The sequence below is a fragment of the Simochromis diagramma genome, unplaced genomic scaffold (assembly GCF_900408965.1).
Source record: "Simochromis diagramma unplaced genomic scaffold, fSimDia1.1 OVJJ01000487.1, whole genome shotgun sequence".
Classification (NCBI taxonomy): Eukaryota; Metazoa; Chordata; class Actinopteri; order Cichliformes; family Cichlidae; genus Simochromis; species Simochromis diagramma.
In genome coordinates, this window is record NW_024387305.1 from 5,330,350 (window position 1) to 5,349,166 (window position 18,817).

At 38.8% G+C, this 18,817-nt stretch overlaps 2 protein-coding genes across 2 annotated transcripts; both read left to right on the forward strand.

Moving 5' to 3' along the window:
• Positions 1-12,266: 12,266 nt before the first annotated feature.
• Positions 12,267-15,328, forward strand: hmx1 (H6 family homeobox 1). The gene is made up of 2 exons (XM_040004401.1): positions 12,267-13,071; positions 14,368-15,328. The coding sequence occupies exons 1-2, from the start codon at positions 12,789-12,791 to the stop codon at positions 14,982-14,984; spliced, it is 900 nt and encodes a 299-aa protein (XP_039860335.1). The 5' UTR covers positions 12,267-12,788; the 3' UTR covers positions 14,985-15,328.
• A 1,252-nt stretch (positions 15,329-16,580) lies between these two features.
• On the forward strand, positions 16,581-18,402 carry hmx4 (H6 family homeobox 4). The gene is made up of 2 exons (XM_040004366.1): positions 16,581-17,084; positions 17,220-18,402. Exons 1-2 carry the CDS (start codon positions 16,871-16,873, stop codon positions 17,792-17,794), a joined length of 789 nt encoding a protein of 262 aa, XP_039860300.1. The 5' UTR covers positions 16,581-16,870; the 3' UTR covers positions 17,795-18,402.
• Positions 18,403-18,817: the final 415 nt, after the last annotated feature.

Here is an 18,817-nt window from a genome sequence, read left to right on the forward strand (position 1 = left end):
ACAAACTGATATCCATTTTCAGTTGAATGATGCCTGAAAAGTAAACAATGGACAAGAGAAACACCCTTCAGCCGTGTGATGAGTGCTGACATTGCGCAATTTGTCCACCAGAGGTCACTCTGCAACTTTCCTGCTAGCAACACTTTGGAAGCACAAACAACACTCAACTGATCTGAGCAGAATCTGGCAGAGTATAAACTAGTAAATAAATAGCTACACATAACAAATGTATGAGAAATATGATTATGTTTTGTGGATCAAAAAGTAAAAAAAATAGTGACTAATAGATTGTAATATAAGATTTTTAAATCACCAAATATCACTATCACTATTAGAAATCATATAGTGGTGAGGCACTAACATTAAGTGTTTAATTAATTAAACACTTAATCTAGACTTCCAACACAACATCTGTAGTTCATCTCACCTGAGCAGGTGACAAGTGTCATACAAATTTACATTTTCAATACAGTAAGCTAAGAACAATGATATGTTACCATCCTCTCTGCTAATGCCTACATTATGCCTACCACCATGCAGTTGAAACTGCCATGTCACCATGTTTCTCCTAAATATTTCTATTAAGGATTCCTTGAGTGCCATTTCTTTGGGATGGTACAAAAAAAAATCTGTTATGTTTGTTTTTGCACTTTTTGCACAAGCTCAGCAAGACAACTTCATAATGAAATGTGTAGGAGAACACCGACAAAGATTTCGCACATGTCAACCATCCAGCCAATCACCTAAAAGATATATCATTAATCAGATCAGGTTTTAATCCAGTGTCATGGCTTCCAAAAAGCTGCACATACACAACAACCATAATCATACAGATGGCTGCCACCAAGAGAAATCTTTCCGGAACCATGTCTCATCACCCAGCAGTTGTCTTAGAAATGCCTCTGGCAGTTAGTTTGAAAGTCATGCAGTAGCCCTTGTGTAGATGGCAAGAGAGAGCTGTAACTTTAATTTTTTTTTTCATTTTTCAAATCTATAAAATTGTTGAGGTGTAATTAATCTGGCATCAGATCAGCACAAAGCTGTACTCAATTCTTTTAGATAGTGAACCTTTCAGACTGGCAAAATACATCAGATGATTCAGAGTAGTGACATTCTGCCCAACAATAAGAACTCGAATCAGTGCTTTCTGTCATTGACACATCAGCACCACCTCTCTCCTAACTATTTTCTGCCTCTCCCAGCCCATAGTATCACATGTGTGTGTCTGTGTTTTATAGCTAGTCATGTCTCTCCTGTCCACCAACACAATTACTTTGTCTCCTTGCTCTGCACACCCATTCTCAGTAACCTCCTCTGCTGAGAAGACCTTGCCCTTACAGCTGCTCTTCATTAGTTCGTCCATTTCACATCGTGTATATACTCAACATTATTTCTTTGTTACTGTTACTTTACAAATTCTGTAAGTTGTATTTGAATTCTAGATGTCCTTGTATACCTCATCTTTTCATCTGTCTGTATGACCAAACTGCTATTTTTCCCAATTTAAATGAGTTGAAATTATTCCTGGGTGTCAAATTTCCACCCTACTAACCAGATATTGCTGGCTTTCTAACCTAACCCACCACCACACTAATTGCTGGCTACTCCAGATTTTAAACTGCCCCCATTTAAATGCAGCTGTTCACTGGAAGGGGGAAAGAGTGACTTAAATCACACAAGTAATTACATGGCTAATGAGGCTGGGACCATTTGTAGTGGAATAATTTTAACCTCACACATTATTCATGCAGCGAAGAAGCTGGACAAGTGACAGGCATAAAAAAGATATGAGTGAAAAAGTCTATTACTCAAATTCTTATTAATTATTAAATATTTCATCGCAATCCTCAAAACTCTGTTGTTTCAGAGTACTGAAGACAGTCATACAGGTTACTAAACAGGGGCAATCTGTTTTAGTAATTAAAGAATACGATTACATTTATTCCAATAAAGCAGTCCTGCATAAGTGAAATAAAACACAGCAAGTCATGATGTGATAAAAAGAAAAGAAAAAACACATGTTGCAATTGAATCTAATCTTCAATTCAATGGTCTATTGCACCTCTGCTCAATTTAAGAGAGAACAGTGAGTGATTTTCTCTGAGTGGTGCTCAAGCTATTAACATGCCCAAATAGGAATGAAGGTAGAGTGAAGGGCCTTGGAAAGTAAAACCCTTCAGGAGGCAAAGAAAAACACACCTGTTGCTATGACAACCACTGAAAAGAATTCAGGGGGGCAGCTGGCTGGCTTCAAAGCTGCATTACTTTGACTCTTGTGCCATCTTACGGTTATTATTCACATTAAACATAACTGATGTACAACAGTCCAAACTCAAAGACTGGCTGGCTCCCTTTTAAAAGGATTTTAAACAATTCAGCTTCTTTTACAAAATGTCAAAGTCTAATAATGGTTGACTTTGACATTTAATAAAACATTATATTATAGTATTATATGAGGTTTAAGGTAAAGTCCTTACAGAATTACAATAGAAACCAATGGTGCAAGAATACCCTAAGGGGAAGCCATCTGCTGACAGTGGATAAAATGAAGGGCTAAACAAAGGCCCAAAATAAGTTAGACAAAGACTACTTTGAACCGTGACTCATGCAAAGCTACTCTGACAAGAATAAAATTATCGAGTTGGAAGTTATCGGTCAGCACGGTGGAGAGAAAGTTAGGACTGGCTGTAAGGTCAAGAATTCAACTCCACCATCTGGCCGGGGCCTTTCTGTGTTTGCATGTTCTCCCCAACTTCCTCCCACAGTCCATAGACATGCAATTCCTGGCATTAAGTTAATTGGTGACTCTAAAGGCTGTCTGTCTCTATGTGAGAGCTCTGCGATAGACTGGCGACCGTCCAGGGTGTACCCCGCCTCTCGCCATATGACAGCTGGTGATAGGCTCCTGTGACCCCGATGAAGGTAAGCAGAGAGAATGATTGGATGCATAGAAATTATCGAGTTGAAATTTGCATAGTAGGTCTCCTGTGAATGTCTGGACATTTTTGTTTTGCAACAGTTTTGCTTTCTGTTTGCTTTTATTAAGAACTATTGAATGAATAGATCACATAAAAAGAGTATGAGTGAGAGTCTGAGAACTGGGCTTGGCAGCTGCAGAAAGAGCCATTGGAAATAGTACTCTGGTGCCATCTAGTGAATTTTGTCTTAATGTGCATTCCTCAATTTCTGCATATTCTGTCAAGACAAAAAGGGGAAAAAAACAACAAATGCTAGAAAATATTTTGTTACTAGTCTGGGCATTATTATATTTGTAACTTACCATTAAAGTGTGCTGGCCAGGTTTTAAGCGCAGCCAAAAACAAAGATTTGTGTGTGTGCGTGCGTGTGTGCAATCTTGACTAGGTACTGTCAAGGTAATGTTTTTTGACAGTATGGGTCTTGACAAAGGCCAGGAACCTGCGGTGAGAGAGGAAACTCTGTAGAGTCATCCAATCATCAGTCAGAATACTCATGGCAGAGCTCTGCAGGCCTCCATGTATCTAATCGTGTCTCTTACACACAAACACACATATACGGAAATGTAGAGTACACTCCTCAATACCCTGCAGAATAATCTTGTGGAAATGATGATGATGAAATGATGGGTTTTTTTTAATCGTGTACTTATCTAGCAAAACTCTGGCCCCGGGAATGTAGAGAGTTAAAACAACTCAAAGGCTGTTTTAAAGGTTTCTTTAAAAACAAAACTTTTTTTAGCGTTAAAAGCAGTTAGTAGTTAGTTATACTTTAATTCTCAAAATATGAAGAAGGACTAGTACGGAAGAGGATTACGGCCACTGGAAAAAGAAAAAAAGTGGGGACGTCTTTTATTTCAGAATTCTGAGAGAGAGAAAAAATACATCCCCCCCCAGTAGCCCTTCTGTACTACAGACTTCTTCTGTAGTCTAGAGATACTGGACTTGATTTAGATTCTTGACATTTTGCTACTTTGGCAATTCCAGTTTTTCATAGAATTTCATAAATCTCTATTTATCGATAAAAATTGATTTTTCAATCCCTAGCTGCTCGAAGCTGCATGTTCCACTCTGAGCATGATAGTAACCCCAAGCTGCTTTTTGATGCATCCATCATTGTAAATGTGTGTGAATGTCAGATAGAAAGCCCTTAAGCATAGAAAAAAGAAAAGCGCTTGTATGGGTGTGAATGGTTGAATGAGGCATGTTGTGTACAGCGCTTTGAGTGCTCAGGTAGAGTAGAAAACTGCCATAACAACCTGTCTATTTACCATTTTTCCAATAAAACATTAGACATAAGAAAGATGTGTTCACTGCAAGCAGCCTAGCTTCTTGATTCTAGTGCCCTGTCAGTTAGTTTCTCCTTGATGATCCATACAGTAAATTCCCCATCAAGTAGTGAAGAAGGTTAGGGCCTGTGCATCATGCACCAGGGTATGCACGCCTGCATGATCATTTTACCCCAGGAGCGTCAGGGTCAGAATAAGGAGATTCCTGTACTCATTGTATTGCGCAGTAACAGCACAATTAAAGGGTCTAAAAATGGACCAATCTCTGCCAACAGCATATACTGACATCATATTGTAATCATTTTAGCCTGCGAGTCATTGAATATAGGCCATTCCTCAAATGTCTGCATGTCTTCCCCCCCACTCCTGCTCAACTACGTGTGTGTGTTGTGTGTTTTTGACGGTAGGTCAGGAGGACTCCACACCCACTCAGGAAGTGTAGTAGTGGAAGCAGGGCGGGGCTTTGAGGAGTGTTGCGTGACAAGACTGAAGAAAACAAGAGTGCAGCCTGGCATCAAATGAAGACACACACACACACACACACACGCACTCCAATCCTTCATTCACTAACACACACGCAAATGAACTCACACATGTACACAAGCAGGCTCTTTACGATTTTATGTCGCTTCAGGTTAGTTTAGCTCTGCCTTTTCTACACATTTAACTGAACTGAATGCAACCCCCGCCCAGTTTCATCTACTCTATTTCACAAGGCCTCTTCTTTTTCTTTAATTTTCTATGCATGTCAAGTTCTATTTTACTGCATTATTTGGTCACACAAAAAAACAATTACCAATGAATTATGCTTTTGTTACAAATTTCAAAGAAATAAAAGAAAAAATCTCTATAGGATATATGTAATAAATTGTGTTTTGTTTAAATCAATGATAAAATTGCACTACAAATTTAATGAAGATTGATTTTTAGAGTTTTTATCAGAGAAAAATATCAACAGAAAACTAGAAAACATAAAAAACGTTCTTTTCAAGGTGTTAAAAATGTATGTAAATTAGACTCTTAAGTAATACTGTAACAGATCAGTCACAGTATTACATTAAATGTTTTCACATGTATGAACTGTTATATGATTTATTAACAAGCTGCTGTCTTATCATTGAGCATAACATTTTGAAAGTCAGAAATCCTTTTGGATTCTAACTTGATGAAAAAAAAGATGATTATAGGAATATTTTTAAAAAAAAAAGACTTTTTCCTTGTTCACACTGTTCTTTGAGAACATTAGGTGGGGTACATGAAAACATGCATCATAAATCCCAAAATGCTCTAAACACTTAGTTTGGTGAGTTCTCTTAAAGATTTATTTTACTTTGCTTGCAAGTGAGAGTGTTTGGGTCAAAGGATGCATTTCATCACTGCTACTGGTGATAACTCCAATAAACTGAAAGACATTTATCTGAACAAGGCTGTACTACAATATTTTATTGTCTATTGTAACATATATTTTGTATTAATATAGTAATTTTGTGATTTAAATTGACATACGTCTTGTTTTATTTATTTATTTTGCCAAATCAGCACTGTTATTGCATTGTGAACAGAGTGTAAACCTGTCTGTATAACATGTGTTGGTTTAGGTTTTGAGTGGATGTCATCAAATCTGGAACAAAACGGAAAAGACGCGCCACTAAAAAGCCAAAATCATTATCATCATCAACTTTTATTCGCCACATGAAGTAAACTGCTATCAGTATACGAGAGAAGGCATTTTAATATCCGACACGTCATAATAATCACGTTATTTAAGCATGGAGAGAATCTGGTAGATTCCGCGATGACCAGACAGGATGCCATAAAAACTTGTGCGTTTGTAGTAAACTGGTCATGGATTGAGTGCGCCTTTGCGTTTGGTCTAAATTCTTTGTGAATGTGGAAGGATCTGGATTTACACTGGACTCTCTTTGATAAATACACTGCGCTATTTTGGCGAGACAGTCCGAACCACCATCTCGATTTACTCAGCTCCAGCTAATTGACGACAGGAGAATAGAGAAGGCCTATACATATCGCCTATCGCTGCGTTTATTCTCACTCCTCTTATTCTTTCTCATCCAATCGTTTAAGATAAAAGGTCTGATGCTGGGTGATGAGAGAGAGATACCGATTCTAAAAGAGATATTCTTGTTATTTATAGATAATAACTCATAAGCTGAAACGTTGCACGCATTTTGCGGGGGCCAACCTGAATGATCAGACTTGAAAACAAACTGAGGGGGAAACTCACATGACTTGCTTTGATGGATTTTGATTTATTATTATGGCGCAAATGTAATGAGATTTGTAACCGGCCATTCTAAAGTACTGCTAATCTCATTTGTAAGAGTAGCTATTTGTTAACACAAGGTTATTGTTAATGTTTCGGCGAGGGCAAATATACAACGTGAGAACCTGAAAAATAAACCCGTTCAAACGCAGTGAAAGACCAAACAACTGACCCCGATTAACACCACATGAAAATGAGTCCAACTTTCAAAAACCGAAGCATTTATATAAATCGCAGATTTTCCAAGCATTTAAAAAACGAGTGCGGAAACTCTAATCAGGGTTCACATTATCAAAATCCCTATTCACTGTATGAATTTCTTAATTTGTCTACCCAGGCTAAAGTCTGGTGCCACTGATATATTATTTTTACTCGATATTTCACAAAATCGTGTGATTGAACACTTACAGACTTCTTCAACAAGAGGTCTTCTTTTATTTTACCATATGACCAACTTCATTATTTCAAAGTCTGACTCTGTTTCTGTACTGAGCGTTGGGCATGGCTTGGCTTCTTACGCACACGGATCATTTTTTTCCATAAGCTTATTACAGGAGGTCAACAAGTCCCCGAGCCACGTGTTTTAAACTATTATAAGAAATTATTGAGAAATATTAGATCCCGCATAGCGGGCATTAGTGGGTTTAACTAGAAAGCCAAAGGACACGAGAGAGTACTTCACAGCTTAGAGAAGACACTTGCAATGCACGTATTATCCGGACTTCATGTTGCCTGACGAATAATATCAAGAAAAATGTGGGACACTAGAAAGTAAACTTACTTTGACCTTTTCAATTTTTACACATCTGCGGTTGTGGCTTTTAACTATGAGATATTTTTAACCCACCTGACTCAATTCACCATAACTTTGTCTCAATTATTATTTTTTTGTAGCTTTTCCAGGAAGTCGAGACTTCCAGACACTTTTTAAAAAATATATATATATATGTGTATAAGTAAATATCAGACTTATTTTTGAGCACATCGATCGACCGACGGAAAAAGGTCCCAGCTTTTCAGCCCCTTTGTACTCCGCTGATGAGTACGTCCTGACAGGGGTTAACGTACCGTGAAGAGGTTAAACAAACGGACATTCCCGTTAGAAATCCTCCAGACACATAAGGCCTTATAAGTGGATAAATTGGCAGTGGTGGTCTCGGGATTTAGCTGAGGATAGAAACTAAACTTGCCTGATTGACTTTTATGATTGGACAATTTTTTTTCTTGGTTTTCTTGGTCTTCTTCCAGAAGTATAGCTATAGTATAGCTGTATATATATATGTATATATACAGCTATTCTTCTATTATGTGATTTAGAATAGAAGAGGGTATATTATTTTGTTTCAATTTTTAGAATTGTGTCAAAATGTAATGTGATGTTAATATGTTTTAGATTATTATTAACTGAGACAATATTTATGCATACAACCATGGCTTTCAAAAATGTGTCTAAACAACTTTTTTTATCTGCCATAAAATGTTCATAACAGGAAATATCTGGAAATTTAATGCTATTATATATATATATATATATATATATATATATATATATATATATATATATATATATGTATATATATATATATTTCACACATTTACCATTATTGTGATCTTTGTCAAGTGCAGAGGAGTAAACATATAAATAAATTAAAAGGCCATCCAAAAAATCTTGCAAGATTTATTTTGGTTAGAGGTTTTTGTCAGTGACCACTTATTTTTAATGTTTAGCCTTAATTTCTTATTGTTTGTAGCAGAAATTCCACATGTTTAGTCAGCTTAGTCAAAAGAAAACATCAGTTAAGGTATAAAACACTATCTTCTACATTGAATCTACAACATGTCAGGTTTAGTAGTCCAGCTTAGTTTTCATTATTTTCCTCTGCCCATAAAAACTGCTTGGATATAATTTGATGTTATTTGCCTTTGCCACAGCATATCAGTGAAAGAACATCATTGTGAAATAAAGGGGCCTGAACTTGAATGTTAAACTAGATAACAAAGGCCTGAACCCTGCACTAAAAAAATGAATTAAAAAATGATCCTGTATCTAGGCTGATAATGATTGGATTTGTAGTCTTCTGCATATAAAACCATCTGTATTGTTCAATTGAATGGCATCTGACACAAATGCACTAAATCAAGAAACTGTGTTCCAACCCATTTTGGTTTGGGGTATAATTATGAATGTGCCCTCTTGATATGAGAGGGTATTAAACTCCCCAAATAATTTCAAGTCCTTTGAGTATGAAGTTGAAAATCTTTTACGAGGCCCACGCTGATTCGGAGCTAAAAATGCCTTGCTAAGGTCTGGCAGTCAGGATATATGCTGTTGACTTCCACAGAGAGGAAAGAGAACAACAGAGATTATGGGCAATTAAAGCCCACTTAATGCTGGTCTGCTGGCGTCACACAGTCTGGCCAAGAATGCTCACCTCGGCTAATATCAATGAGAACAAACTCTGCAGCATCAACTTATTATGTACAGTGAATTATTAATGCCAGAGCTAGCACAGTGAGGCTTAGTCGGCGCGCCTGTTAAGGAAAGTAGGTATGCAATGAGATTTGATTAGAATGATAAAGAGTGTAATGCTCCGAGGAGAGGCGAGATCATAATGGGCAAAGATGAAAGACTTCACTCTCATATTAGACAGGATAAAACATTAAATATTCTGAAAGCAGACGAATCACAGTACCGTGGCTTTACAACGAGACAGAGAGTCAATTTTGCTTTTATAACACTTTTGAATTTGTGACATGATCTGTTTGACACCTCGCTTATTAAATCCAGCATGTAAAGCTTGGGGGAGAACGTTAAGTGATCAGCATAATGAATCTATTTTAACAGATTATAAAATTACTGCTAGAAAGCACTTTCACCCTTTCATGGTGCTCTGGTGATGTATAACTTGTGTAAGTGAAATGACACTAAGGTGCACTTCTCTCTGTTAACCATTGGAGGGCCCCCCCCACAAACTGAAGTGAAGTGTCTGGTGACTGTAGGTCTGTGTGAATAAAGGCTTGGTGGTTCAGTTTAATAAACTTTATTACTATTTTGTTATCTGTTATTTCTTTGTGCACAAATATCTTTAGATTGAAAATGCAAAATATATGTAGGTGTCTCTGTGTGTACTGTATGCTGATATTGATGCAAGCGTATGTTTGTGCATGCTTGCACCACCTCATATAAAAGTCAGCTGAGGTCAGTATACTTCACTGGGTCACTATGAAGACATCATAATGTAAACAGCTATGAAAATGCCCCAAAGCAGATATATCCTGCCTGGCTGTCTCACTGCCTTCAGTATAAATGAACTAGGTCAAACTATCTCCTTCTTCATTGACTGCTAACCGTTACTCAGGGCAGTAGGCTCCATAGCCTTTAAAATCACACTACAGGGAATAATAAAAAGATGGTTAGATGAAGGCAGTTGTTAATTAAAAACAGAAGGCTGTTGAGGAAATAGAACTGGTTAATATGTGTCAGATGTTTGTGTGATGTGAAGCAAGCATGACTTTTATAGAAAATGCAAAAGAAAACATGCAAATCTTTAATAAATATATTATATTTCCCTTTTTAATGTCTCTTCATTCCATCCATGGATGGAAAAGAAATCTGAGCAGATGTTAAAATAAAAATCATCTTATTGCTTAATAGAAGAATAATGTCAATAATAACACCAGCCAATAAATCTACTGGAGAAGGCTTTTACTGGTCTGGACAAAAATTTAAACACCATTTCATGTATGTTATGCACAGTCAATTTGCTTTTCGTAAACCATTTAATTTAGCCTCAGAGCCATCACACAGAGGACCTCTGTTTTGGATAATAATAACACTAACTGTAACTCTAGTTCACTGCTTACTGGCCTGGCAGCACTGAGGGCTGGAAAACACTCACCACCGCCAAATGTAGACACATGCTCAATTTAATGCAGCTGTCTCTTGAAGCACATGCTGATGATATGATTTTGTGTGGTGAAACTGTGTTTCAGAGCTGGAGTGGTAGGGCTGCAGAGCAGGCCAGCAGGCCTTATAAAGCAAAGGGCACGCCAAGCCGGATAAGGATCAGAGGAGGATGAGAGAAAAGAGAGAGGAGAGAAAGTAAAGTGAGAGAGGGGCCTCGAGGTCTGGGCTGTCGGCCCCCAGAGCAGGGGTGCTGGCTGGGGTGCCACATCATTCAGACGGTGTGGTGTACACAGAGAAACGTGATCTGATGTGGGGTTTTGACAAACTCAAATACATCATTTTTACAGCAACACAGTTAAAGAAACATATGATTATAGTTGTAGATGGAGGTAAAAACATGAAACTATACAAACACAATGGCCGCTTTAATAAGAAGTGTAGGGGAATCCTGTGTGTGCGTTTGACGAAGCTGAGATTATTAACATTCACGGTCATTAGATAAGCTGATAAATGAAGACGTTAACATGCATTTGAGGAATTTGTTTAACATGATCACTTACAAGTATAAACATCTTCATACGTCTACTACCTAAGAAACAAGCAAAAACAATGTAACAATAAACTGGTTTCTACATAAACTAGTCCAACTTTCTACTTAAATGACTGCACAATTACATCATTTTTAAAAAAAATTTAAGATTTTTTTTTAGCTTTCTCTCTTCACTGTAATAAAATACTATTATTAATTTCTTTTGCTAATCTTTTTGAAATTTCTTTTACTAAATCTCATACAATTTACACGCCTGAGGCTAATTTAAAATTTCAAGTTGTGACTACGAAATGAAGTGTGCTTTGTGACCTCATGAGAAAGACAGTGAAACACAAATCAAATCAGCCACGTATGAAGTGCTTGTAGCCCACTCTATGTTATAAGACAGGTGCAAGAATCAGCTCTTGGACACACAGTTCACGTTACTGTTGTCTACTCTTAGTGTTAGGTTGAGGAGCAGCAGTTCCACCGATCCTCTGTCAAAGGGCAAGTCTTGCCTTAAGGGGGGCAAAGAAAGAGAGAGAGAGAGGGTGAGAGAGACTTAGAGACAGAGAGAGAGTGAGGTCTGGAGTTAAAGGTCAACACCGCTGACTCCACTGAGGGAAATAAAAGCTCAAATGTCTTGCCATTTTAACGAAAAGGGTAAAAACGCCCGTCAGCACTCGTTTATATGTTTCAGATGATCCAATACTGATGAGCCTTTCTTAATCTGCAGGATGAAGTCCAATCCTTGAAAGCACTGAACTTTGTTTTGTAAATGGCAAATTCAAACTAATCCACTTCTATTACACCAGCCCATTATTTACCTTTATTCATTTAAATTTATATATCTACAACTCAGATACCCAATGCTGAAACAGCTTTATTTAGATAAGTCCTGAATCTTTGCAGATCAACTCCAAAACATGTAAGGAAAATCATGTGTAGTAGGGCTTAATAAAGCCATGAAGTGCACAGCTTCAGATAAACATGCTTATTATCAGGAATATCTGAGCCATTGCGGAAAGTTTGGATAACCTTTGACAGCATTTATTTTCAAGGTTTCAAGGTTTAGCACGGTTCAGTGCACTCATGTGTAGAAACATTAGGTAAAAAAAAAAAAATTCTACCATTCGGAGCACTAAATCAAGCTGCTGTAAAATACTTTCCAGATATTATATGGCGGCGTAATAGGCCTATAAAATAATTAAACGATATGCATATAATATCTGTTTGTACAGTTATTGGATAGTGGGGGAATCTATTTGAATTTGACAAGTTAAATTCTATCCTTCTCTGTACTGAGTGGAGGGAGGTCAAGGCTCTAGGATGATTGCTTCCCTGCCGGATCTTTATTTTGATTTGAACCCTAATTGAGCCCAAAAAGAGAGTGCTGTTTCAAGAACAGAGGTCTTCTCTTGTCTGGATGACCTCGAGGGGACAGCCCTTAACGTGAACCCACACACACGCGCGCACGGAGTAGCAGCAGAGGCTTACGCACGAGACCGTAATTCTCTTTTTCTTGGTAACCCCCATTTGCTATTGTGCTCGTCCAATCGCTGGATGCCCTCGACTCATTAATCGTTTGACTTGACGTTTCACTATACTGCTACTTCCTTCTATCCATTTCGCTCTCCTCCTGTGGGCACCGAGGGATCGCAGTCTCGGCCATGACTACACGTCCCAACACAGCGCAAAGGCAGCATCACTGGAAATGACTGCTTGGACTTTAGATTGCGTTGAGGCACGGTCAAAAGAGAATCCATCGGCTTCTTGTGTAAAAGCATCGCGACATCGATAGATCATGCAGGAAAAACTGACGGTCACTCAGGCTCCCACTTCATCGAGGGCGTCGTCGTTTTTTATCGAGAATCTGCTGAGCAAGAGGCAGGATGTAGAGGAGTCGATGACCGATAGAAGTCGAGGGGACATCTCCACCGAAAGACAACTAAACGCATATCACACCGACACAAGCGGCTCAGTGCCCGACGTCAACTCATTAGCTCGGTCTCTATACCGAGACTCGCTGTTGCAGTGGTACCGCGAAGGGACTGCGTTCAACTTTAGAGCTTTGGAAACACCACACAGTAAGTATAGAACAGCTTCAAGAGCCACGAGAACATGTTAAATATTGGTTAGAAAACCGTTCGTGCCTAAAATAAGTTAAAGGTCTTTTCACTTGCCCGTGTGCAGTGCAACAAGACATTTTTAACTATTGATCTTACAATAATATATATATTAAATGTATTGGTGTAAGTTTTCCATATAGTTATTTTAAAAAAATATAGTTTCGCTTGATAAACATACAGAAAGTGTTCCGGAATGCGCCTAATGAGTCTTGTGGATCCGTACTTTGGTGTCAGGATTTCAGTCACCTATATGATTGACTCATAGAAAATACAAGCAAGTCACGAGTCACTTCTCTGCTCTTTAAATATAACCTAGATAAAATCAGCAAACTTGAAGCGAGTGAGGTGTGACACCCACACTTGTAACTACGGTTCTCCGTTTACTCATCCTTAGTTGACCGAGCTCTCCTATCTATAGACCACAGTAGGAGCATTAAAAGTCATCTTTTTTTAATGGTGAAAAAAGCTGGGGCATTTTTGAGCTGCAAAACACATGCAAGTCTTAACGTTTTCGTGTCTGAAATTCGTTCTCTATTGACGGCATGGCTGCTTGTCATGAGATCCATGGTATGGCTTGAAGATTACGCACACGGATTACGCACAAAAACCCAGAATACAAAGCAAAACAAAAACGAAGTAGTACGGAACGTCGACATGACGCTTTTACGCACATTCGGTGGATTTGTGGCACTCATATGCAACCTCAGAACAAAGTGCCCCACCCTTTGGTGTTCACAGCCAAATACGCTTATTTTAAAACTCCAATATCACCATACTGTGTTTACATGTAATGAAAGTCCCATATCAATACCAACAGCCAAACATTAAATTAGTATTTACTAGCATATTTGGGAAGATGTTGTTGGACTCTTATTTATATTTATAATAATAAGTATCATAATCGGGCCTGAAACCGCTTAGTCGAATGTATTATGTGTTATGCAATCCAGTCAAAACGCCTAAGCTTTGCCCATGCTTGTCCAAACTTTTGACAAGGGGTATACTACGACACACAATAAACACGATTTTTAAACAGGTGAAAATTTCACTTTTATTTTTGTTTTCTGGTGCAACAATAAGTGTGTCGACAGTTTGACTCTTCGAAGATTATCCTATGAACCAGTTACTATAAGAAGGACGGTGTAGCCAGTTAAAAAATCTGACTGAAGATAACGGAGTATTTGGAGAATGTGTATCTTAATGTCTGATTGTCTTTTTTTAAGCAAGTTCTTCTGTTGCATTGTCTCCCTTTAGGTCCAAAAGACAGTACAGGTTCACTAGATCCATGCTGCTCATTATCAACCAGCGACAGGGCTTCACCGGCTGTGTCTGAGCCGATAACTGAGGACAGCGACGAACCTGACGGGAAAACGGGCGACAGCAACCTCACGGAAGACGTGGAGGACGCGCAAAACGTGTCTGACGCACGTACAGAACAAGACGCTTCATCTGACGCAACTTTCGCCAGGAAAAAGAAAACCCGAACCGTGTTCAGTCGCAGTCAGGTATTTCAACTGGAGTCCACTTTCGATGTGAAGCGCTACCTGAGCAGCTCAGAGAGGGCCGGCTTGGCAGCATCTCTTCACCTGACAGAGACTCAGGTCAAAATCTGGTTTCAAAACCGGAGGAATAAATGGAAGAGGCAGCTGGCGGCTGATCTAGAGGCTGCACAAATCCCAAACTCTACCCAGCGGATTGTCAGGGTCCCAATTCTGTATCATGAAGGACCCACACCAGCACTGGGTTTCAGCTTAAACGGACATCCCGTTTCTCAAACCGTGGGAAGCTTCCCCAGCCCCATCAACTACCCTCTATCGACGTTTGCTCACTCAATGAGCATGCTAAGATCGCAGATGACAGGACTGGTGTAAAGACTGACTTATTAAACTGTATGCTAATAACACAAAATCACCTCGTTTTTATTAATTGTGCAATAACCTCCAACACCGCCGAAAAGGTTGTCTGCACTCAAAGACAGTCCGCAGAGTCCATAAGACACAAAGTAGCGAACCATCTTTATATGTCGGTGCATAAACTCCGACAAGAGTGCTGCTCTTGCATAGCATAACCCCTAATACAGTCAAGCATGGCAAGGCCTCCAGGGCAGCGGAGGCCCAAGATGAATACTGTATGTTTAAATACACACTTATTTTTGCAAACTTTTGTATTTAAAGTCACACATTTTTCCATCTTTGTCACTTTTTCACTTAATGAATAAATAAATAAAAAAAACAAGCACAAACTATCAGCATTTGAGTTGTTTGTAAACATATATGTGACAGAAACACTGCATTTTTCTTTTACTTCTGCCAGTCTAACAATCATCATGAAGGATTGCACACCTATGTATATAGAGAATGAAGTGAATCAGTGTGTTTGGAACAAAGCTTAAAGTGTTCCGGAAACAAAGTTAAGTTTAATGCAGTTTTTGAACTTTTGTAGCATCCGGCTAAATCTTAGCATGATCGCCTATACAATATACTATAAACCCTTGTGTGTCTTTATTAAAGTGAACTAACTAACATGTATATAATTACAATATATAATAATAACAATGCACAAAGGAGGCAGTGAGAGTATACAAAAGAGCACTAAACATTTGACTGAAACGCTGTCTGAAGACTTTGCTGTTCATTTGGGAGAAAGTAAGGTAATCAATATGGATGGAAAAAAAAATTCACGTCTAAAAACGTGTTTTCACAATTTAAGATAAGTTTCTGAAGGTGAATTAGGTCCATTTAAAAGGGTGCAAATGAAAAAGTATATATGAAATATACAAAAGTAATAAAATAAGAATTAATACAAAGTGAACTCTAACGGGAAGCTTTATTATTAGCTACATCTGGAGCGTTTTTAATGACAAAAATGTAGCCATCAGCAATAAAATAGGCGTTAATTACAAAATACAGAGGCTCACTGAAAACAGTCACGATTTTGTGAATGTGGCGTGATTTAAATCAAAGTATGTTTTTGGTTTCTAATTAATATTTTGCTTTTACTTAAAAATACTATTCTATATAAAGCTACAGAAAATGCATCAAGGCCACGATTTGCAAAGACAAAAAGCTAATATCCGAATTCAAGGAGATTTTATTTATTTATTCATTCATTTTTTTTTTTTTGGGGGGGGGGGGGGGGGGGGCGTCAACAAATTCCTCAGATAAACACGTACTGCTACATTAAGCCAGTCTCGTTTCAGTCAAATTTGATATTAAGCTGACAAATACTTAAATATTTAACACTGTGAGCACGCAAATCACACTCAAGTAGCTGCGTGGCCCACTTCACAAAAAGGGGGATTGAAAACTACAATTAAAAAAAAACCGTGTCAGAGCGTACCTAGTCTACTGTATATGCTGTAAAATTAAACTGCTTGATTATCCTGGGGAATCCCTGCAGGGCTCCGGACGATTTTCCTCGCAGCAGATGCATGAAGATGAGGGGGGGTCAGAAAAGACTGGGGGTTGTTGGTCTAGGCACAACATCACTTTCCAGCCTCCCCCCTTTCCCTGCCATTCCTGCGCTGTTATTGGTCACTGCTAAACGTTTCTTTGGGCCAATCAGCAAGAACACAGCGCTCCATCCTGTGTGTGTAGCAGCGACGCGTACAGAGCACAGCCAGCCCAGCAGGCTCTGCTCAGTGACTGCTGCTATGGTGTATCGAGACGAAGTGGTGAGATTAACGTCCCGGTTTAGAGTTAAGGACGAATAGACTCCAGGAAGTAAACAAGAGAGGACTTGGAGCGACTTGGAGAATATGAACAAAGCAGAAGCACCACGTCGCCCGACCGCCTCTCTAAAATTCACTATCGACAACATCCTCAACCTCAAGACAAGCGGCAGTAACTGTGACACTTGTCACTCCGCCGGATCGCAGGATGAACTGGCCACAGCGATGCGTAAAGACAGTTTTCATCACGAAGAGAAAGGAACTCAAGCCAGACAGGACCCGGACAGGCTCAACGACAGTGGTAAGAGCTTTGAACCAATTTCTATCTGTGTTCATATTTACGCACAGCTCGCACTCGTCGATAATTCAGTTTAACGTGACAGCAGAGTTTGAGTAATGACCACAGTGGGTTAATCAAAGTGTCATTTTATTGCAGAGTTAATCACAGACTGTAGCGGATCAACGGAAACGGTCGTCATCAGCCGCGGAAATCAGAGGAAGGTGACGGAGGCGCGCTTCGAGAGCGGGGACAGCAGTTGCGATGACAGCAGCTCTCCCACCGCAGCCACAGACCCCCACAAAGGAGGGAGCCCAGGCAAGAAGAATAAAATGATAACGAAAAAGAAAACACGCACTATTTTTTCAAAGAGACAGATTTTTCAGCTGGAGTCTACTTTTGACATGAAACGTTACCTGAGCAGCGCAGAGCGCGCCTGCCTTGCCAGTTCGTTGCAGCTCACGGAGACCCAGGTAAAAATATGGTTTCAGAACCGTAGGAATAAATTGAAACGACAAATTTCTAACGAAATCGAGGGACCAGTTAGCGATTTCCCCGAGACTGGAAAGCCTGTGGTGGTGGGGCAACTCCCGGCTTTGTACAAAGAGAGCAACCTGCTGGGGAGATGCCTGCTGCCCGTGCCTCTGCCCGTGGTCTACCCGGGAAGTAGCACGCCTTACCTCTGCTTCTCAAACGCCAGCAAGTACTTCAGCCTGTATGAAGGGGACGTATGATGCTTTTAACAATTCCCTGCAGTGAAAGAGACACTTTTAGTGGTCTGTTGCCAACTTTGAAGCATTTAAGGTGGTTTAGATGGAGGAGACGGTTCTGCGGCCTTAACTGTTGATTAAGACTGCAACTACAGTGGCAGGGGAGTAGTTACATACATACATACATATCACATACAAATAAGCGGATTCAGTATTATTTATTTTCAGTCATCTGTGGGTTTTGTAGAGGCCTGACACGAAACCTATTGTTACACATAGCCCTGTACAGATCAATCTCAGGCTACGCTAATGATAGCCCGAGGGAGGCCCAAAACAATATAATTTAGATCATTTTAATGTTTACATTATTATTATTATTATTGTTATTGTTATTATTATTGACAAAAGCATATCCAGCAGCCTAAGCCACCAAAGAAATTATTATATCCGATTTGCATGCATTTCCTATATCATAAATGAATTTTGAATTTTACTGAAATTATCTTTGTATTTAAATGAATGTAATTAACATTTTATTCTGTTTCACGCATGTGTTTTGTTTTTCTGAATATTTTATCATTCTTACTTTGTTTCACGTTTGCCTGTGGGCCCATTACACCTTTTATTGAAATTGTAATTAAAATATCTTCAAGAAACATTTCACAGAATTGATTCAGTATTTTGCAGTGACCCTTGTGTTTCGGACATAAATTGTATATAGTTTCACAAAACTGTATATAATACGCTATGGATGCAGTTGTTGGTTAATTAATTTTCTCAATATCTTTGTTATGAGGATTCTGTAGGACCTATTGACTGAAAAGAAATAAAAAATACAGCTGCAAAAAGGTAAATCATGCAAAAGCGTAAACATATGGCCTCTGTAAAAACCACTCAATGTAAATTTGTTTTAAATTACACCATGCTGCTGTATCCTAACCTCTATGGGTGAAAGGACAAGGTTTAGGCAAAATAGTGGCACACTAACATAGATAATTTGTTAAATTTGGAGGGCAGTACTTTATACTACTTTCATTTTAAATACCT

What these genes read in the sequence shown, in the direction of transcription:
- hmx1 (XM_040004401.1), top strand. Translation starts at nt 12,789, where the DNA reads ATGCAGGAAAAACTGACGGTCACTCAGGCTCCCACTTCATCGAGGGCG. An exon ending in AGCTTTGGAAACACCACACA is followed by an intron (nt 13,072 to 14,367) that starts GTAAGTATAGAA and finishes GTCTCCCTTTAG; the next exon opens with GTCCAAAAGACAGTACAGGT.
- hmx4 (XM_040004366.1), top strand. Translation starts at nt 16,871, where the DNA reads ATGAACAAAGCAGAAGCACCACGTCGCCCGACCGCCTCTCTAAAATTC. An exon ending in GGACAGGCTCAACGACAGTG is followed by an intron (nt 17,085 to 17,219) that starts GTAAGAGCTTTG and finishes ATTTTATTGCAG; the next exon opens with AGTTAATCACAGACTGTAGC.